Raw genomic sequence first — 22,487 nt, forward strand, 5'->3', positions numbered from 1 at the left:
ATTCTCCTGCCTCAGCCTCCCGAGTAGCTGGGACTACAGGCGCCCACAACCGCGCCCGGCTAATTTTTTGTATTTTTAGTAGAGACGGGGTTTCACGGTGGTCTCGATCTCCTGACCTTGTGATCCACCCGCCTCGGCCTCCCAAAGTGCTGGGATTACAGGCGTGAGCCACCGCGCCCGGCCTCTTTTTTTTTTTTTTTTTTAAACTTTTATTTTAGTTTCAGGGGTATATGTGCAGTTTGGATCTATAGATAAATTGTGTGTCATGGGGTTTTATGTACATACTATTTTGTCATGCAGGTAAGTAGCATAGTATCTACTAGGTAATTTCTTGATCCTCACCCTCCTCCCACCCTCCACCCTCAATTAGGCCTCAATGTCTATTGCTTCCTTCTTTGCATCCATGTATACTCAGTGTTTAGCTCCCACTTATAAATGAGAATATGCAGTGTTTGGTATTCTGTTCTTGTGTTAGTTCACTTAGGATAATGGCCTCCAGCTTCATGTTGCTATAAAGGACATTATTTTGTTATTTTTTATGGCTGCATAATATTCCATGGTGTATATGAACCACATTTTCTTTATCCAGTCTACCACTGATGCTCATTTAGGTTGATTCCATATCTTTCCTCTGGTGAATAGGGCTGCAGTGAACATATATGTACATGGGTCTTTATGGTAGAACAATTTATATTCCTTTAGGTATATACCCAATAATGGGATTGCTGGATGGAATGGTAATTCTGTTTTAAGTTATTTGAGAAATTGCTAAACCGCTTTCCACAGTGGCCGAGCTAATTTACATTCCCACCACCAGTATGTAAGCGTTCCCTTTTATCTGCAGCCTTACCAGCATCTTTTGATTTTTTTTTTTGACATTTTAGTAGTAGCCATTCTTACTGGTGTGAGATGCTATCCCATTGTGATTTTGATTTGCATTTCTCTGGTGATTAGTGATGTTGAGCATTTTTTCATATGCTTCTTTGCCGTGTATATGTCTTCTTTTGAAAAATGTCTGTTTATGTCTTTTGCTCACGTTTTAATGGTTTTTTTTTTTGCGCTTGTAGATTCACGTTTCTTATAGATTCTGAATATTAGACCTTTGTCAGAGGCATAGTTTGCAAATATTTTCTCCTATTTTGTGAGTTGTCTGTTTACTCTGTTGATAAGTTTCTTTTGCTTTGCAGAAGCTTTTTAGTTTAATTACGTCCCGTTTGTCAATTGTAATTTTTGTTGCAGTTGCTTTTAGCATCTTCATCATAACATCTTTGCCAGTGCCTACATCTATAGTGGTGTTTTCTAGTTTATCTTTCAGGATTTTTATAATTTTAGGTTTTACATTGAAGTTTTTAATCCATCTTGGAGTTGATTTTTGTATATGGTGTAAGGAAGAGGTCTAGTTTCAGTCTTCTACATACTGCTAGCTACTTATCCCAGCACCATTTATTGAATAGGGAATCCATTCTCCATTGTTTGTTTTTGTCAGCTTTGTTGAAGATCAGAGGGTTGTAGGTATGTGGCTTTATTTTACTCTGTACCATTAATCTGTATGTCTGTTTTTGTACTAATACCATGCTGTTTTGGTTACTGTACCATTATAGTATAGTTTGAAGTCTGGTAATGTGTTTGCTCCAGCTTTGTTGCTTTTGCTTAGAATTGCAGTTGTTATTTAGGCTCTTTTTTGGTTCCTTATGAACTTTAGAGTAGTTTTTTTTTTTTTTTTTTTTTTTTCTAATTCTGTGAAGAATGTCATTGGTAGTTTGATAGAACTAGGATTGAATCTGTATATTGCTTTGGGCAGTATGGTCATTTTAACAATGTTGACTCTTCCTATCCATGAGCTTGGGATGCTTTTCCATTTGTTTGTGTTACCTCTGTTTTCTTTTCTTTTTTTTTTTTTTTGAGACGGAGTCTTGCTCTGTCGCCCAGGCTGGGGTGCAGTGGCCGGATCTCAGCTCACTGCAAGCTCCACCTCCCGGGTTTACGCCATTCTCCTGCCTCAGCCTCCTGAGTAGCTGGGACTACAGGCGCCCGTCACCTCGCCTGGCTAGTTTTTTGTATTTTTTAGTAGAGACGGGGTTTCACCGTGTTAGCCAGGATGGTCTCGATCTCCTGACCTCGTGATCCACCCGTCTCGGCCTCCCAAAGTGCTGGGATTACAGTCATCTCTGTTTTCTTTGAGCAGTGCTTTGTAATTCTTATTGTAGAGATTTTTTTACTTCCTTGGTTAGCTATATTCCTAAGTATTTTATTCTTTTTGTGTCTATTGTGAGTGGGATTGTGTTCTTGATTTGGCACTCAGCTTGGATATTATTGGTGTACAGAAATGCCACGGATTTTTTTACATTGATTTTGTATCCTGAAACTTTGCAGAAGTTGTTTATTAGATCTAGGAACTTTTGGGCAGACTATGGGGTTTTCTAGGTAAAAAGGAATATTGTCTGCAAACAGAGATAGTTTGACTTTCTCTCTTCCTATTTGGACGTTTTTTATTTATTTCCCTTGCCTGATTTCTCTGGCCAGGACTTTCAATACTGTGTTAAATAGGAGTGGTGAGAGTGGGCAGACTTGTCATGTTTCAGTTCTCAAGGGGAATGCTTTTGCCCATTCAGTATGATGTTGGCTGTGTGTTTGGCATAGATGGCTCTTATAATTTTGAGGTAAGTTCCTTTAGTGCCTAGTTTGTTGAGAGTTTTTAACATGAAGGGAGGCTGGATTTTATTGAAAGCCTTTTCTGCATCTATTGATATGATCATGTGGTTTTTGTTTTTAGTTCTCTTCGTGTGATGAATCACATTTATTAATTTGCATATATTGAACCACTCTTGCATCCCAAGGATAAAACCTACTTGATCAGATTGCAGTGGATTTGATTTTGATGTGCTGCTGGATTCGTTTGGTAATATTTTTTTGAGGATTTTTGCATTTATGTTCATCAAGGATATTGGCCTGTGGTTTCCATTTCTTCTAGGTTTTCTAGTTTATGTGCATGGAGATGTTCTTAATAATCTCCTTTTTTTTTGGTCTTTCTGTGGGGTTGGTGTTAATGTTATCTTTGTCATTTCTGATTCTTTATTTTTCTTTGTTAGTCTAGCCAGTGGTTTTTTTTTTTTTTTTTTTTTTTTTTTTTTTTTTTTTTTTTTGAGATGGAGTCTTGCTCTGTCACCCAGGCTGGAGTGCAGTGGCGTGATCTTGGCTCACTGCAAGCTCTGCCTCCTGGGTTCATGCCATTCTCCTGCCTCAGCCTCTGGAGTAGCTGGGACTACAGGCGCCCGCCACCACGCCTGGCTAATTTTGTTTTTGTATTTTTAGTAGAGATGGAGTTTCACCGTGTTAGCTAGGATGGTCTTGATCTCCTGACTTCGTGATCTTCCCGCCTTGGCCTCCCAAAGTGCTGGAACTACAGGCATGAGCCACTGTGCCCGGATGCCAGTGGTCTGTCTTATTTATTCTTTCACATAACCAACTTCTGGTTTCACATGAAAACTTCTATTAATTATAGACCTAGTAGGAACAAACATATCTAGGCCAGTGATAAAATTATTTTGATTACATACTGCAGTTGATTTTAAAAAATTAGGGTGCATTTTAATAGGTAGGCTTATTTTTCTCTAATTACATACACTTATTATATATTAGTATATGAGGCACCTCATTAAACATACACAAAACTAGATATCAAAAAAGGAAGAAGTATTGGTGAGATAAAATCTTTAAAAATGTTTTGGTCAGTAATGATAGTATAGTGGAGTCTCACTACTATTATTCATTATCTCAAAGCACAATAAATATTTAGGGTGAGATTCCCTGTTAAGGATAGTAAGATGCAAGTCCACAGTTCAAATAAACTTGATAATTTCTTCACTGCTCTAGGCATGCCCTCCGGGACACAGGTCTCTGAAACTCTCATCTAAAGACATTTATTCTTGGGAGTGTCTCTGAATCTATTCCGTTGTGGGAGGCTGCCCAATTTGCAAAAAGAAAAAAAAAGTATATATGTATATTTAAAACAGATATATATTATATATATCACTGTTGTAGGATAGGACAACTTCACACTGTGATTAAAAAATCACAACAGTGGCTGGGTGCAATGGCTCATGCCTGTAATCCCAGCAGTTTGTGAGACTGAGGCGGGTGGATCATGAGGTCAGGAGTTCGAGACCAGCCTTGCCAACATGGTGAAACCCCATCTTTACTAAAAATATAAAAATTAGCTAGGCATGGTGGCACACACCTGTAATCCCAGCTACTTGGGAGGCTGAGGCAGGAGAATTGCTTAAACCTGAGAGGCGGAGGTTGCAGTGAGCTGAAATCGGGCCACTGCACTCCAGTCTGGGTGACAGAGCAAGACTGTGTCTCAGAAAAAAAAAAAAAAAAAAAAAAATCGTAACGGTGTTTTTTTTTTTCTAAGTCTATCCTTCCTCCACTCCTAAAGCCAGTTATAAGAGAATGTAGTAAGGAAAACAATTTTGCAGGGTATGGGAATATTATTGTTGTTTGTACTTGAAGCAGTCAGACATGGAAGGTGTTACCTACTTCTATTTTGGAGATGAAAATGTATTATAATGTTAATAATGTAAAGCTGTTTCTACTTTTGTTGGTTATGTTGAATATATAGTTTCAGAAATTTGAAAATGACTTTATCTTATAGGTCACTTTAGTTTCTTTAAAATGACAGCAGAGGGCACTATGGTATTTAGTTTTCCAAAGTCAGTTTTAAAATTGAAAAATTGTTGCCATTTTTATGTGTAATGCAGTGTATCTATTCAACTAGTTGAATGAAAAGCTATGAAACTTTTTGTTCTTTGCTTTTTCACTCTGTTGGGAGTATAAAAATTTTGTTGAGTATTAGTAAATTTGAGGTGCACTGTTTTTCTGGGTTCCACATTTGCTTTTGTTTAGTAGGTAAAAGAAATCCTTTAAAAAGAGTACTTGTGAATCTGCTCACTAATCTTTAAAATTTACTTATTTCAGATTATCTTGATTAAAATCAGTACTGTGAGAAAAAAGCTTTCAGTGAATAGTATATAAGAAATTTAATTAAAGCTTTGAAAGATGTTTTTGTAGGTCCTAGCATCTCTAGTCATATGTCAGATATAATTTTATTAGCCCGCAGGCTGTCAGAGACAGTATGCCCGGAGTGATACACATTACCTTTGTATTACAGCATTTGTTTAGGAGGCTAGTCGGTCTTAGTTTGACAGGAAGCCCGTGTATTTCTACATCCTTAATGAGAAAAGAAGAAAAGGCTTATTTCACAAAATTTCCTTGGGGAAATGATTTGAAGGTTTCATTTATATTTTAAGAATGTAATTAACATTAATTGGGTTGTACAGGTTTTAAAGAAGATAAACCCCCATGAGTGGAAAAATACATTGTAAATACATTATAAATATAGAAAAGGGAAAAACCTCAGCACCTGTTTTGGTCAGTCTGTTATAAATTAGCTCAAAATAATAGCCGGAATGTTTGCCTGTAATGCAGTAGTTATTCCCCAGAACTCTCTTGTTGCCTTATTGTTACCAGTTTTGTAAGGGAGGAAATTGAAAATCTGTGACATGCCCAAGGTCACATAGCAGGACAATAACATTGGCAGTGACATTATAATAGTTATTCCCCTAACCTATACCCAGTTGACCAGTTTATATTTCTTTAGATATTAATTTTTATTCCTCATATCTATATAAACTCCTAGAAGTAGCTTGATTTAAAAAAAAGAATATTCATTATTTACAAATAATCAGTTTTGATATGTAGTTATGTGATAGTTTTTGCCTGTCAAACATAATAGTTCATAGGAAGCAAGGAACTTTTTATTTTTTGAGATGGGGGTCTTGCTGTGTTGTCCAGACTTGAGCATAGTGGCTGTTCACTGGGTGTACTACTACAGCCTCAAAATGCGCTCAAGTGATCCTCCTGCCTTAGCCTCCTGAGTAGATGGGACTACAGGTTCACACTACTATGCCTGGAGAAGCAAGGAGCTTTAAAAAAATTATTTCTGGCGCAGTGAGAACAAATGAGCTCCATGAGGGTAGGAATCTTTGTTCATTTTATTGTCCCAAATGCCTAATATCTGGCACTTAGATATGCAGTAAATATTTGAATAAAAATTTGTTGAATTTATAAATTATTCAATCCATTATTAATTTAAATATTTAAACCTTCTAGAGAGATTTTAGAATGAGGAGAGCAGTTACTCTGCACTTACCCACTAGTTTAGGATGAGATGGTTTAACGGTCAGCTAATCACCATTATCATGCATGCAGAGCATTGTCGGGGAGGAAAGATTGATAGTAAGGTAATAAGCAGAAATGCATCTTATAAAGTAACTTGCTAAATATAAAGCTAGTTGAAATGTTTTAAAGAACTACAGTTTTATTAGTTTGAAGTAATTTTAATTAAAATTAGGTTAATAAAGAGAATATGCTTTAAAGTAAATAGATAATGATGTTTTGTGAGCATATAAAATGATGAGCCAAAGCAATTAGTTTTAGGTTAAATCATGCTTATAGTGTTTACACATAAATTGCTTAGCTATTTTTTTAGTAACTGTTTTCTTCAGTAAATGTTTTTGCCTTTTGTGTGCGATCAATTATCAAAATTATCACAAAGTATAATAAAGGAAGACCTGACACTCTGAATTTCATTTGTAATACAAACGAATTACTTAAGTACCAGAGAGGGCATAAAGGAGAAATCAAACTTTGATATATAAAAAAATGAAAGAATGGGATAGAAAATTGTATAGGAGGAGAAAAGCATTCAAAGGTGTAGAGAAGAGGGAATGTAAAGATACTCCTTCAGCTGGGCACAGTGGCGCACACCTGTAACTTCAGCACTTTGGGAGGCCGATGTCGGTGGATCACATGAGGCCAGGAATTTGAGAAACCTCACTTCTACAAAAAAATCCAAAAATACGTTAATTATTCAAATACAAAATTTAGCCAGATTACAGGTTCACACCTGTAATCTCAGCTACTCACGAGTCTGAGGCACGATAATTGCTTGAACCCAGGAGGCAGAGGTTGCAGTGAGCTGAGATCATGCCACTGCACTCCAGCCTGGGTGACAAAGTGACACCTGTCTCAAAAAAAAATTCTTTTATGTATTCAGCAATATCTATTGAGCACCTACTATGCCAGGTGCTGGGGATATAGCAGTGAAAAAGGTAGGCTAAGTCCTTGCCTCCCTGTAGCTTATATTTTAGGGAAGGAAACCCACATTCAGCTAACATGATGTCAAATAGTAGTAAAATGCTGTGAAGAAAAATCAGTCAGAATAAGGGGATAGAGAGTGATAGTGAGAGAAAAGGTGGATCATTTGATTGATTGATTGATTGATTGATTGCCAGGGTCTTTCTCCCTCTGTTGCCCAGGCTGGAGTGCAGTGGTGTTGATCATAGCTCACTGCATCCTCAGACACCTGGGCTTGAGCAATCTTCCTGCTTCAGCCTCCCAAGTAGCTGGGACTACAGGTGTGCACCATCGTGTCTAATTTTTAATTTTTTAGTAAAGGTGAGGTCTTGCTGTGTTTCCCAGGCTGATCTTGAATTCCTGTGCTCAAGTGATCCTTTCTCCTCAGCCTCCCAAAATGCTGAGATTACAGGCATGAGCCACCATGCCCCGCTTTGGATTATTTTAGAATGGGGCATTGGAGCAAAGACCTGGACTAAGTGAATCTTTAAGCTCTGCAGATATCTGGGATAAGATACCAGGCAGAGCACCAGTTGCTAGACATTCAGGTGCATAAGACTACTTTAGGCCACACCTAATACCAGAAAGATATAGACCAGGAGCCACAAACTTGCATTTGTTGCATTGTAGAGCAACCTTAGATGACCCTTTTCTGCTGGCATCCTTGTGGCAGTCTGGCATAGCAGTCCAGCTCAGGTGGAAGGTGATATGTTCCACACTAGGCAGATATGGCAACCTAATAACTTTATGCCCACAGGAGCCAACGTCTTTTGTAACAACTCTATAGCAAGTTTCTAGGGTCCCAATTTAGGGAAGCCCAAAGTATGGTGTCCCCATAGGGTCTTTATAGGTCTCTAGTCCGTATGCAATCAATCTACCAGTCAGTTGTCATTTAAATCACATACAGTGTTGTTTAGCAATATATTTATCATGTTGCCAGGATAACAGAGCTCGTTAGTTAAGTGAAGTTCAAATTTTCATGCAGGGGGAAGGCTTTTCCATAGCTTTATTATTTATTATTCTTTGCTTACTACTTCTCACAAAAGTTCATTAAGCTTTGCCAACCTTCAGATGTGTAGACAGGAATGGGTAAGTGGGCAGGATGTAGATACGAATGAACTCAAGTCACTTGAAAAATAAAACCCACTGGGGCAGACACCTCTAGAGCCTTGTGCATCAAACTGAGGTCTTCACATTCTTCACCCCCTCACTTCTTACCCACCAGCAGCATCATCACCACCTAGGAATTTGTTAGAAATGCACATTCTCAGGCTTACTGAATCAGAAACTCTGAGGGCTGGGGCTCAGCTATCTAGTTTAATGAGTCCTCTAGGTGATTCTGATAACAGCAAAGTTTGGCAATCACTGTACTAGGGGATACAAAAATTAAATGAAAACTCTGCTCTTAGAGGGTTCACCATCTAGAAGTGAGAGGAAGATGTGAAAACAAAATTTTGTCGTATGATGTGGTCAAGTGTTTAAATAGAAGTATTAATAGGAATCTAAAGGAAATACATATGACTAAAATAAAAGAAAGCGAATTCAGCCCTGGGAGTAACAGAGACTTGCAAATGAGATGAGAGGCGTTGTCTTGGAGCATAAACAATGTGGTCCTGGTTAGATACTGTACTTAAAGTAATATTTGTAAATACTGCAGATTTATGGGTTAAATACTTTGCTGTTGTGGGCTAAGAATCTAACCAGTTCCAGACAACCAACTTTTAAATAGGCTTTTGGAGCAAAGTTTCTAAATCTTCTTAAAGGTTCCTGTCAGGCCTTTGAGCCCAAGTCTGCACATGTACATCCAGATGGCCTGAAGCAAGTGAAGAATCACAGAAGAAGTGAAAATGACCAGTTCCTGTCTTAACTGATGACATTACCTTGTGAAATTCTTTCTCCTGGTTCAGAAGCTCCTCCACTGAGCACCTTGTGACTCCTGCCCCTGCCTACCAGAGAACAACCCCTTTGACTCTAATTTTCCACTGCCTACCCAACTCCTATAAAACGGCCCCACCCCTGTCTCCCTTTGCTGACTCTTTCTGGACTCAGCCCGCCTGCACCCAGGTGATTAAAAAGCTTTATTGCTCACACAAATGTTTGGTGGTCTTTTCACATGGACGCATGTGACATTTGGTGCTGAAACATTTGGTACCATGACTCAGATTGGGGGACCTCCCTTGGGAAATCAATCCCCTGTCCTCCTGCTCTTTGCTCTGTGAGAAAGATCTACCTACAACCTCTGGTCCTCAGACCAACCAGCCCGAGGAACATCTCACCAATTTTAAATCGGGCAATTGACCTCTTTTTACTGTCTTCTCTGTCCTCTCTCACTATCCCTCAACCCCTTTCTCCTTTCAATTTCTGCGCCGCCTTTCAATCTCTCCCTTCCCTTAATTTCAGTTGCTTTCTTTTTCTGGTAGAGGCAGAGGAGACACATTTTATCTGTGAACCTAAAACTCCAGTGCCGGTCACGGACTTGGGAAGACAGCCTTCCCTTGATGTTTAATCACTGTGGGGGCGCCTGCCTGATTATTCACCCACATTTCAGGGATTTCTGATCACCACGGGGATGCCTGCCTTGATCCTTCACCTTGGTGGCAAGCACCATCTCCCTGGGGTGGGCCAAGTACCCCCCCACCCCTTCTCTCCATGTCTCTACCCTGTCTTTTCTCTGGGCTTGCTTCCTTCACTATGGTCAACCTTCCACCCTCCATTCCTCCTCCTTCTCCCTTAGCCTATGTTCTCAAAAACTTAAAACCTCTTCAACTCACACCTGACCTAAAACCTAAATGCCTTATTTTCTTCTGCAACACCACTTGACCCCAATACAAACTTGACAGTGTTTCCAAATAGCCAGAAAACGGCACTTTTGATTTCTCCATCCTACAAGATCTAGATAATTCTTCTCGTAAAATGGACAAATGATCTGAGGTGCCTGATGTCTAGGCATTCTTTTACATATCAGTCCCTTCCTAATCTCTGCTCCCAATGCGACTCATCCCAAATCTTTCTTCTTTCTCTCCTGTCTGTCCCTTCAGTCTCCACCACAAGCTCTGAGTCCTTTGAATCCTCCTTTTCTACGGACCTATATGACCTCTCCCCTCCTCCCCAGGCTGCCCTTCGCCAGGCCGAACCAGGTGCCAATTCTTCCTCGGCCTCTGCTCCTCCACCCTATAATCCTTCTATCACCTCCTTCCCTCACACCCGGTCCGGCTTACAGTTTTATTCTGTGACTAGCCCTCCCCCACCTGCCCAACAATTTCCTCTTAAAGAGGTGGCTGGAGCCAAAGGCATGGTCAAGGTTATTGCTCCTTCTTCTTTATCCGACCTCTCCCAAATCAGTTAGTGTTTAGGCTTTTTTTAATCAAATATGAAAACCTAGCCCAGTCCACGGCTTGTTTGGCAACAGCCCTTAGACGCTTTACCGCCCTAGACCCAGAAAGGCCAGAAGGCCGTCTTATTCTTAGTATACATTTTGTTACCCAATCCACTCCCGATGTTTAAAATAAGCTCCAAAACTTAAATTCCAGCCCTCAAACCCCACAACAGGATTTAATTAACCTCGCCTTCAAGGTGTACAATAATAAAAAAGAGGCAGCCAAGCAGCAGTGTATTTCTGAGTTGCAATTACTTGCCTCTGCTGTGAGAGAAACCCCAGCCACATCTCCAGCACAGAAGAACTTCAAAACACCTAAGCCACAGCAGTCAGCCATTCCTTCAGGACCTCCTCCCCCAGGATCTTGCTTCAAGTGCCAGAAATCTGGCCACTGGGCCAAGGAATGCCTGCAGCCCAGGATTCCTCCTAAGCCATGTCTCATCTGTGAGGGATCCCACTGGAAATCAGACTCTCCAACCCGGCAGCCACTCCCAGAGCCCCTGGAATTCTGGCCCAAGGCTCTCTGACTGACTCCTTCCCAGATCTTCTCGGCTTAGCAGCTGAAGACTGACGCTGCCCAATTGCCTCAAAAGCCTCCTGGACCATCACAGGCGCTTGAGGTAACTCTTACAGTGGAGGGTAAGGCCGTGCCCTTCTTAATCAATACGGAGGCTACCCACTCCACATTACCTTCTTTTCAAAGGCCTGTTTCCCTTGCCTCCATAACTGTTGTAGGTATTGATAGCCAGGCCAGGCTTCTAAACCACTTAAAACTCCCCAACTCTGGTACCAGCTTAGACAATATTCTTTTTTTTTTTTTTTTTTTTTTTTTGTTGTTGTTGTTGTTGAGACGGAGTCTCGCTCTGTCGCCCGGGCTGGAGTGCAGTGGCCGGATCTCAGCTCACTGCAAGCTCCGCCTCCCGGGTTTACGCCATTCTCCTGCCTCAGCCTCCCGTGTAGCTGGGACTACAGGCGCCCGCCACCTCGCCCGGCTAATTTTTTTTTTGTATTTTTAGTAGAGACGGGGTTTCACCATGTTAGCCAGGATGGTCTCAATCTCCTGACCTCGTGATCCGCCCATCTCGGCCTCCCAAAGTGCTAGGATTACAGGCTTGAGCCACCGCGCCCGGCCAGACAATATTCTTTTTTGTTTTTGAGATGGAGCTCACTCTGTTGCCCAGGCTGGAGTGCAGTGGCACGATCTCGGCTCAATGCAAGCTCTGCCTCCCAGGTTCACGCCATTCTCCCAACCTCCTGAGTAGCTGGGACTACAGGCGCCCACCACCATGTCTGGCTAATTTTTTGTATTTTTAGTAGAGACGGGGTTTCACTATGTTAGCCAGGATGGTCTTGATCTCCTGACCTTGTGATCCATCCGCCTCAGCCTCCCAAAGTGCTGGGAATTCAGGCATAAGCCATCGCACCCGGCCACTTAGACAATATTCTTTTATGCACTCCTTTTTAGTTATCCCCACCTGCCCAGTTCCCTTATTAGGTCTAGGCATTTTAACTAACTTATCTGCTTCCCTGACTATTCCTAGGCTACAGCCACACCTCATTGCCACCTTTTCCCCAGTTCAAAGCCTCCTTCACATCCTCCCCTTGTGTCTCCCCACCTTAATCCACAAGTATGAGACACCTCTATTCCTACCTTGGCGACTGATCATGCACCCCTTACCATCCCATTAAAACCTAATCACCCTTATCCCACTCAATGCCAATATCCCATCCCACAGCATGCTTTAAAAGGTTAAAGACTGTTACCACTTACCTGCTACAGCATGGGCTTCTAAAGCCTATGAATTCTCCTTACAATTTCCCCATTTCACCCGTCCAAAAACCGGACAAGTCTTACAGGTTAGTACAGGATCTATGCCTTATCAATCAAATTGTGTTGCCTGTCCACCCTGTAGTACCCAACCTGTACACTCTTTTGTTATCAATACCTCCCTCCAAAACCCATTTTTCTGTTCTGGATCTCAAACATGCTTCCTTTACTATTCCTTTGCACCCTTCATCCCAACCTCTCTTTGCTTTCACTTGGACTGACCCTGACACATGTAGAGGACTACGTGCTCGCAAACGAGACGTTCCTGATAAGTCCTGCTCTTGCAAACGAAGCCGGGCGTTCACGATAAGTCCTGCTCTTGCAAACGAAACCAGGCATTCCCGATAAGTCCTGCTCTTGCAAACGAAGCAGGGCGTTCCTGATAAGTCCTGCTCTTGCAAACGAAGCAGGGTGTTGGAGGCTTGTTTATGTGTAAACATCTTGAAAATCCAGAAAGTCAGAGAAAGGTCAGAAGAACAACAATGTTTCTTGTGACTTGGCAACATTCCACAAACGACTGTATAAAATAAAGCAGAGCGCGCCATTCGAAGCGGCCGCCATGTTTGTCTTGTCTTGTGTTGTCTTGTGTGTTTATTCTTTTGTTTAGGAAACACGCGGACCCCAATAGACACCCATCAGGCTTAGCAGCTTACCTAGGCTGTACTGCCGCAAGGCTACAGGAACAGCCCCCATTACTTCAGTCAAGCCCTTTCTCATGATTTATTTTCTTTCCGTCCATCTGCTTCTCACTTTATTCAGCATTTTAATGACCTTCTACTTTATAGCCCCTCCTACAAATCTTCCCAATAAACCCTTCTGCTTCTCCAACATCTATTCTCAAAAGAATATCGCGCATCCCCCTTCAAAGCCCAAATTTCTTCCTCATTTGTTACCTTTCTTGGCATAATTCTTAATAAAAACACACGTGCTCTCCCTGCTGATCATGTCCGACTAATCTCCCAAACCCCAACCCCTTCTACAAAGCAACAACTCCTTTCCTTCCTAGGCATGGTTAGGTACTTTCACCTTTGGACACCTGATTTTGCCATCCTGACTAAACCATTATATAAACTCACAAAAGGAAACCTAGCTGACCCCATAGATCCTAAATCATTTCCCCATTCCTCTTTCCATTCCTTAAAATCAGCCCTAGAAGCTGCTCCCACACTAGCTCTCGCTAACTAATCCCAACACTTTTCATTACACACAGCTGAAGTGCAGGGCTGTGCAGTCAGAATTCTTACACAAGAGCCAGGACTGTGCCCTGTAGCCTTTCTGTCCAAACAACTTGACCTTACTGTTTTAGGCTGCCCCCCCCATTATTCCTGATACCACACCTGACCTCCCATGACTGTTTCTCTCTGATCCACTTGGCATTCACTCCATTTCCCTATATTTCCTTTTTTCCTGTTTCTCACCCTGATCACAGTTGGTTTATTAATGGCAGTTCCACTAGGCCTAATCACCACTCACCAGCTAAAGCAGGCTATGCTATAGTATCTTCCACATCTATCATTGGGCCTACCACTCTGCCCCCCTGCACTACCTCTCAGCAAGTCAAACTCGTTGCCTTAACTTGGGCCCTCACTCTTGCAAAGAAACTATGTGTCAATATTTGTACTGACTCTGAATGTGCCTTCCATATCCTGCACCACTATGCTGTTATATGGGCTGAAAGAGGTCTCCTTACTACACAAGGGTCCTCCATCATTAATGCCTCTTTAATAAAAACTCTTCTCAAGGCTGCTTTACTTCCAAAGGAAGCTGGAATCATTCACTGCAAGGGCCATCAAAAGGCATCAGATCCCATTGCTCAGGGCAACACTTATGCTGATAAAGTAGCTAAAGAAGCAGCCAGCATCCCAACTTCTTTCCTTCATGGCCAGTTTATCTCCTTCTCAACAGTCACTCCCACCTACTCTTCCACTGAAACTTCCACCTATCAGTCTCTTTCCACAGAAGGCAAATGATTCTTAGACCAAGGAAAATATCTTCTTCCAGTCTCACAGGCCCATTCTATTCTGTCGTTATTTCACAACTTCTTCCATTTAGGTAACAAGCTCCTAGCCTGCCTCTTAGAACCTCTCATTTCCTTTCCATTGTGGAAGTCTGTCCTCAAGGAAATCACTTCTCACTGTTCCATCTGCTATTCTACTACTACTCAGGGATTATTCAGGCCCCCTCCTTTCCCTACACATCAAGCTTGGAGGTCCAGGACTGGCAAATTGACTTTACTCACATGCCCTGTGTCAGAAAACTAAAATACCTCTTGGTCTGAGAAAACACTTTTACTGGATAGGTAGAGGCCTTTCCCTCAGGGTCTGAGAAGGCCACCATGGTCATTTGTTCCCTTCTGTCAGACATAATTCACTTTCTTGCTCAGCCCCAACCTCATCCCAGACACCAGTCCTCTAAGCGACTATCTTCCAGTCCTCCCTCAGGCTGAAAATTGCCAGGCTGCTAATCTTCTCTTGCCTACTTCAGATTCCCAGCCATATAAAGACACCCTAACTGGACGATCAGTTCTTGTTAAGAATCTGACCCCTCAAACTCTACAACCTCGAAGGACTGGACCCTACTTAGTCATCTATAATACCCCAACTGCTGTCTGCCTGCAGGACCCCTCCCCATTGGGTTCACCGTTCCAGAATAAAGCTGTGTCCATCAGACCGCCAGCCTGGTCTCTCCTCTTCCTCCTAGAAGTCTCAAGTACTTTCCCCTACTTTCCTTAAACTCACCCACATTTCTGAAGAAAAGTAGTAACCCTTATAAGCCTAATACATCCTTTCATTTTTATTAGGTCTCTTCTTCCTTATCCTACACTTTACAACAGGGCTTTTACACAGTCCTCCCACGCCCCTCATTTGGACTGTACCCCCAAAATTTGTCATCCCTACTGTCTTCTGTCTAGTCATACTCCTATTCACCATTCTCAACTACTTGTGAATGCCCTGCCCTTGTTTACACTGCCAGTTTATACTTTTCCTGCAAACCATCATAACTGATATCTCCTGGTTTTACCTCAAACCACCACCCTTAAGTCTCTCGTAAAGTGGATAGAAGATCTTCAGTTGCAAGGTACACTCCAATACTTTCATCCTGATGAAGTCCTATTCTTTACTTTTATACTCACTCTTATTCTCGTTCCCTTTCTTATGCCACCCTCTACGTCTCCCCAGCTATCTTCACCACACTGTCAATCTCACTCACTCTCTCCTAGCCTTTTCTAATCCTTCTTTAACAAACAATTGCTGGCTTTGCATTTGTGTTTCCTCCAAAATTGCCAAGGCCTCGACTTACTCACTGCTAAAAAAAGAGGACTCTGTATATTTTTAATGAAGAGTGTTTTTACCTAAATCAGTCTGACCTGGCATATGACAACATAAAAAAACTCAAGGATAGAGCCCAAAAACTTGCGAACCAAGCAAGTACTTATGCTGAACCCCCTTAGGCACTCTCTAATTAGATGTCCTGGGTCCTCCGAATTTCTTAGTCCTTTAATACCTGTTTTTCTCCTTCTCTTATTTGGACTTTGTGTTTTCTGTTTAGTGTCTCATTTTATACAAAATCACATCCAGGCCATCACCAATCATTCTATATGACAAATGCTCCTTCTAACAACCCCACAATATTGCCCCTTACCACAAAATCTTCCTTCAGCTTAATCTCTCCCACTCTATGTTCCCACCCTGACACTAATCCTGCTTGAAGCAGCCGTGAGAAACATCGCCCATTATCTCTCCATACCACCCCCCAAAATTTTTGCTGCCCCAACTCTTCAACACTATTTTGTTTTATTTTTCTTATTAATATAAGAAGACAGGAATGTCAGGCCTCTGAGCCCAAGCCTGCACTTATACCTCTAGATTGCCTGAAGCAAGTGAAAAATTACAAACAAAGTGAAAGTGACCAGTTCCTGCCTTAACTGATGACATTACCCTGTGAAATTTCTTTTCCTGGCTCAGAAGCTCCCCGACTGAGCACCTTGTGACCCCCGCCCCTGCCTGCCAGAGAACAACCCCTTTGACTGTGATTTTCCACTACCTACCCAACTCCTATAAAGTGGCCTCACCCCTCTCTCTCTTCCCTGACTCTCTTTTTGGACTCAGCCTGCCTGCACCCAGGTGATTAAAAAGCTTTATTGCTCACACAAAGCCTGTTTGGTGGTCTCTTCACATGGACGTGCGTGATAGTTCCAAGATACGAAGATAACTTGATTTTTATAGAGAGTTATATTTAGTTATTTCTATTTTCTATTCTTTTCTTTTTTTTTTTTTTGAGACAGGATCTTGCTTTGTCACCCAGGGTGGAATGCAGTGGTGCAGTCATAGCTCACTGCAGCCTCAATCTCCTGGGCCAAGTGATCCTCTGGCCTCAGCCTCCCAAGTAGCTAGGATTAAAGGTGCTCACCATCATGCTCAGTGTTTTGCTATGTTGCCCAGGCTGTTTTTGAACTCCTGTGATCAAGTGGTCTGCCTGCCTTAGCCTCCCAAAGTGCTAGGATTACAGGTGTGAATCACCACACCTGGTTGTTAATTTAGATATTAAAGCTGCATTTTAAAAGGCCAAAATATTACAGTTTGATTTATTTAAAAAAAAAAAATTCCAGGTGCAGTGGCCCACGCCTATAATCCCAACACTTTGGGAGGCCGAGGCAGGAGGATTGCTTTAGCCCAGGAGTTTGAGACCAGCCTGGGAATCATGGTGAGACCCTGTCTTTACAGAAAAATAAAAAATTAGCTAAATGTGATAGTGTGTGCTTCTAGTCCCAGATGCTACTTGGGTGACTGAGGTGGGAGGATTGTTTGAGCCTGGGAGATTGAGGCTGTAGTGAGCTTTGATTGTGCCATTGCACCCCAGTCTGGGTGACAGAGCAAGACCCTGTCTCAAAAAAGAAAAAAATTCATCTCATTTGACATTTTCACTGAGTCCATTGAGGATAAATTATCAATTTTTGTAGAATGTTTAAAAAGGGCAGTTCAAATAAGTTGATTTTGTGATACTACTGAGGAACTTCAGGTATATTGTGGTTTTGTGTAGTTCTAAAAATCCCCAAAATGAATTGAAGTTAGACTCACTTTAATAACAAATGTTGCATAACACATTTGATGAATGATAATATATATTATAAAAACATAGTGTAATAGGTAGTTCATCTACTAAAGGTTAGAAATCAACCTTTTAGGTAAAAACACTCTGTGTTGCCCCAATAACATTTTAATCTTTTACAGATACAAGTTAGGACTTTTATCTGTAAAAGATTAAAATTGGTTGAGTGTCGTGGCTCACACCTGTAATCCCAGTGATAGGAACAGGAGGCAGAGAAATTCTGGGCAGAAAAGGGCAAGGTCCCTGGCAAAGCCCCGCCCTCAAGCCTGGAACTATGCCCCAAAGTGAGAACATGCATTCCTGTTTTCCCGCTCGAATGTTGTCTCTTCCAAAACCATACATGGCCTGTTCCACCCCCATCCTGTACCCATAAAAACCCCTGACTCAACTGACAGAGGGAAGAGAAAGGGAGAGGAGGAAAGGCAGCTGTATGGTACGACTGCAGTTTGACATTGGAGAAAAGCAGCTTGACCTCAGGGGGATGGCTTAATGGTGTTGCTTCGGAGAGTCCAGTGGGGGACAGTCAGAATCCAGGGGAAGATCACCTTCCTGCTCCATCCCTCTTCCAGCTCTCCTTCCCTCTGAGAGCCACTTTCATTGGCAATAAAATCCTCCGTATTTACCACTCTTCAATTCATTCGTGTGACCCGATTTTTACTGGATGCTGAACAAGAGCTTGGGTGCCACAGGTGTGAGCAGCAAAGCTAAAGGAGCACTGTAACTCATGCCCTCTGGGGCTTCAGGGGTCACGAGTACCCCCCTAGACACTGCGGTGGGGGGGGAGCCCACGGAGTTTTGCTCCTGCCAGCACCCAAAAGTGCTAGCTCTGGCTCCTGCACCTGTTCACCTGCTGCTCCCCGTCCCACCAGGGGTTGAGAGCTGTGGACCGAGTAAGTGAGGCACTCCTGTCATGAGGCCCAGGAAGGGGTCAAGGAAAATTTTCTGTTTCACCAGCACTTTGAGAGACTGAGGTGGGCGGATCACTTGAGGTCAGGAGTTCGAGACCAGCTTGGCCAACGTGGTGAAAACCTCTCTCTACTAAAAATATAAAAAAAATTAGCTGGACATGGTGATGTGTGCCTGTAATCCCAGCGATTCAGGAGGCTGAGACATGAGAATCGCTTTAATCCAGGAGGCAGAGGTGGCAGTGAGCTGAGTTTGTGCCACTGTACTCCAGCCTGGGTGACAGAGTGAGATTCTGTTTTTTTTTTTTTTTTTTTAAGATTGAAGCTAATGTTTATGGACTTAACAACTTTTCTTCAGTCAACATTTGAATAGATTTATTAAAAAAATTCAAAGTCAAACTCTACCCCACCCACCACATTGAAATACTATTAGGATATAGATACTTCATTTAAATTTGCCTGGTTAGGTTGGAGAAACATCAGTTTTTACTTGGTTCTTCTGTTCTGTGATGTATTTATTCTTTGAATCATTTTAGTTTTTGGTTTTAGTTAACTTAATAAAAAAAGTCAGAATCTCGGTTTTTAGAATTTGAATGTACCTCATCCTGTTCCTCTTTCTACTGAGTGAGGAATCCTTTCTTATAGCAGTGCTTGATCTGTTTGTCAGTGCACCCAGTTCCATCAACTGGTGTCTGTCCCTCTTTTGTGTTTACTCTTGTGACCACAGAAAGACTTTCTATCTCAAAAATCTCCTTATATTCCTGAGAGGAAATCCAGTGTGGGGCAGAACAATCATAGCAAATCATCTCAGAAGTCACTGGAAATCAGGTGTATTGATTTTCCTTGGGTTAAGCTTCCATTCCAGGTTCAGTGGGGTTGGAAAGAGGAGGTGGAGTCGTGTATAATATGATTTTACTTCTGCCTAAGATATCTGAATAATTTCTTCATCCAGAGCATAGATTTGGCAGTTTCTTGCAGAATGAGAGGGTGTATTTAACAGATGTTTGAGCCAATTTACCCACACTGTATGGTTTACTAATAAGCATTTCTTAACCTCAGTCTAAAATTCCAAATAAGTAAAATTGAGGAAAGAGTTAACAGTGGTCAGCTTGTATGTATGGTATTGGAAATTCCCTTTAATATAGCATTCATTTGTATACTGTTGTAATGGCTATAACACCTGCCTGTGATCGTTTGTGAAACATTTACTCCCATATCTGGGATCCGACTGCTTAATGAATTTCTTTCTTTCTTTCTTTTTTTTTTTTTTTTTTTTTTGACATGGAGTCTTGCTCTGTCGCCTAGGCTGGAATGCAGTGGCACAATCTCAGGTCACTGCAACCTCTGTCTCCTGGTTTCAAGCAATTCTCCTATCTCCACCTCCCGAGTAGCTGGGATTATAGGCACCCACCACCATGCCCAGCTGATTTTTGCATTTTTAGTAGAGATGGGGTTTCACCACATTGGCCAGGCTGGTCTCGAACTCTTGACGTCAGGTGATCCACCTGCCTCAGCCTCCCAAAGTGCTGGGATTACAGGCGTGAGCCACCGTGCCTGGCCATGAATTTCATGTTATAAATACACATACCAAATGTAGTATTTAATGGTAAAATATAAATGTTTATTCATATAATACCTTTGGAAGGACACATAAAAAACCGGTCATTGGTTGCCCCTAAAGGAAGAGAATACCGTAGGCTGGAGGACAGAGATAGCAGGTATACCCTTTAATTCTATTCGAACTTTATGTTGTGTGTAAGAGTTACCTAAACAATAGTAAAGCACTAAAAAGTAAGTAAAATAAAAATGACAAACAGTAAGAAAAGGTAAGTTAAATGGAAAAGGCAAATACTCTTCTGGTATAATTCTAGCCAAATACAGTTTGGTGGCGTCTATTTGAATTTCTTCTCCCAATTGTTAAGCTCTCTGTATTGGTTGATGGCTAAGTTTGATTAGTATTTTTCTCTACATGGTAATTATATTTTAATATTTTATCATCTTATTGTTTACTCAACTTAAAGTGATATAGAAGAGTTGCCAGGTTTCTCTTTGATGTGAGATCTCTTCTTGATTTGGAATGCAAATCAGAAGTGTCATTTTTTGAATAAAGGGACCAGATAACTTATAGGTATTCTTTCTCTAAATATAACTAAGGTAAGATTTTTTTTTTTTTTTGAGGTACGTTAATCTATATAAGTGGTAAAGAATTTACTTGAATTTCTCCAAATTCTCATGTCTAAAGTCTGATTGATTAAATTCAGTTTTGGTATTTCATTTTGAAAAGAATGCAGCTTTAGCAAACTTCTTTGTATAAATTCAGTGGGATTAAGTTCATTTTTAAAAATTGTTATATCATTGTATTTTTAAAATTTACCAGTTTTATTTTTCTTTTTACCCTTCAGCCGGCCTCAGAAAGTGTGTTTGTGTCCATTTCTCCCAGCGCACCCTCTGCATATCTCTACCCATTTGTACATAATTCAGCATCCAGCAGAGGTAAGATTTTGTAAAATACATGATTTCAAATAGAATATGAGTCCACAAGAGGAAACACGAAGATAAACATACTTATCTTTACCAGCTCTTTAGCATTTCTGAAAAGAAGTTGATGATAAATACTTTCTCTTTGGAAAAAAATAGTTTCTTTTTAATTTCATGTGGTAGTATACAGTCATATGCTCTAGAGAGAGATAACATTTCACAAAATCTATGTTACTGAATAGTATATAAATGTAAAACTCCAATAATTTTGTATGAAGAAATAATGAGATTTTGTGAATAAAGAGCTAAGAAAATCATTGCTTTTTAAATTTTGGTCATAGCGTATGTTCCTTGATGTCTTTTCTTGCTACAGTAGAGGTAACTTTGGCATTTTACTCTTACAAAGTGAATGTATAAATAAATTTTTGGTTTATTTTAGATGAATAGAAGAAACTTGTATATTTCATAATGCATGTTATAGGTAAAGATTTTAAAATTAATACTCTCTTGTACAGGTACAATTATACATATGTGCCAGCGTGTATGTGTGTTTGTAACTTTTGATTAGCTGCTTAATGAAGAGGGGAGGAAGTTATAATTAATACAAAACTACTCAGTGCATACTGTGAAGTATATTTAGTGTAAACTACAGTTAAAACTCTTTCAGTATTTAGGAACTGAGGTTATCATAGACCCAGTCAAGCGTTCTAAGAAGGAATAATTATTTTTTAAATTTCTCAAGTCTGGATCACTTGAAGACTTTAACAGAAGTATAAAAGAAATTAATCTTTTATCTCTTTCAAATAATGAAACATTTATTTATTTATTTATTTATTTATTTATTGAGACAGGGTCTCCCTCTGTCACCCAGGCTGCAGTACAGTGGCACAATCTCAGCTCACTGCAATCTCTGCCTCCCACGTACAAACAATTCTCATGGCTTAGCCTTGAAACATTTTTTCTTTTATTGCAAATTGCTAACTATTCCATTTGGTGGGCAACCTTTTTCTCAGCCTTTTTTTTTTTTTTTTTTTGAGATGGAGTCTTGCTCTGTTGCCCAGGCTGGAGTGCAGTGATGCGATCTCAGCTCACTGCAAGCTCTGCCTTCTGGGTTCACGCCATTCTCCTACTTCAGCCTCCCAAGTATAGCTGGGACTACAGGTGCCTGCCACAATGCCCGGCTAATTTTTTGTATTTTTAGTAGAGACGGGGTTTCACCATGTTAGCCAGGATGGTCTTGATCTCCTGACCTCGTGATCTGCCCCCTCAGCCTCCCAAAGTGCTGGGATTACAGGCGTGAGCCACCGCGCCTGGCCTAACCTTTTTCTCAGTCTTAACAGCATCATGCTTTTGTCAGGATTATGACAATTTTGGTCACTAGCACTATTTTACTGCATTTAAACTTAAAACATTGTACAGCTCAAAATTTATGTAAAATGATAGCTTGCTGGCCATAGCAGTTTTGGTTAAAACCTGACTTTTGAGGCTGGGAGTGGTGGCTCATGCCTATAATTCAAGCACTTTGGGAGGCTGAAGAAGGAGGATAACTTGAGCCCACAAGTTTGAGACCAGCCTGGACAACATAGTGAGACCC

At 41.1% G+C, this 22,487-nt stretch overlaps 1 protein-coding gene across 8 annotated transcripts in view; it reads left to right on the top strand.

Annotated features, from left to right (window-relative positions):
• The window catches only part of LOC105500020 (DTW domain containing 2), a 474,953-nt gene that overhangs the window by 26,730 nt on the left and 425,736 nt on the right, over positions 1-22,487 (top strand). For all 8 annotated transcript variants that reach the window (XR_011624753.1, XR_011624755.1, XR_011624756.1 and 5 more), the window contains exon 2: positions 20,818-20,908. Coding sequence is in view for 4 of the 8 variants with exons in the window: in XM_071098565.1 (XP_070954666.1) it covers positions 20,818-20,908 (91 nt within the window). In the remaining 4 variants the exon portion in view is untranslated. The remainder of the gene's footprint in view (positions 1-20,817; positions 20,909-22,487) is intronic.

This window comes from Macaca nemestrina, chromosome 6, assembly GCF_043159975.1.
Source record: "Macaca nemestrina isolate mMacNem1 chromosome 6, mMacNem.hap1, whole genome shotgun sequence".
Taxonomy (NCBI): Eukaryota; Metazoa; Chordata; class Mammalia; order Primates; family Cercopithecidae; genus Macaca; species Macaca nemestrina.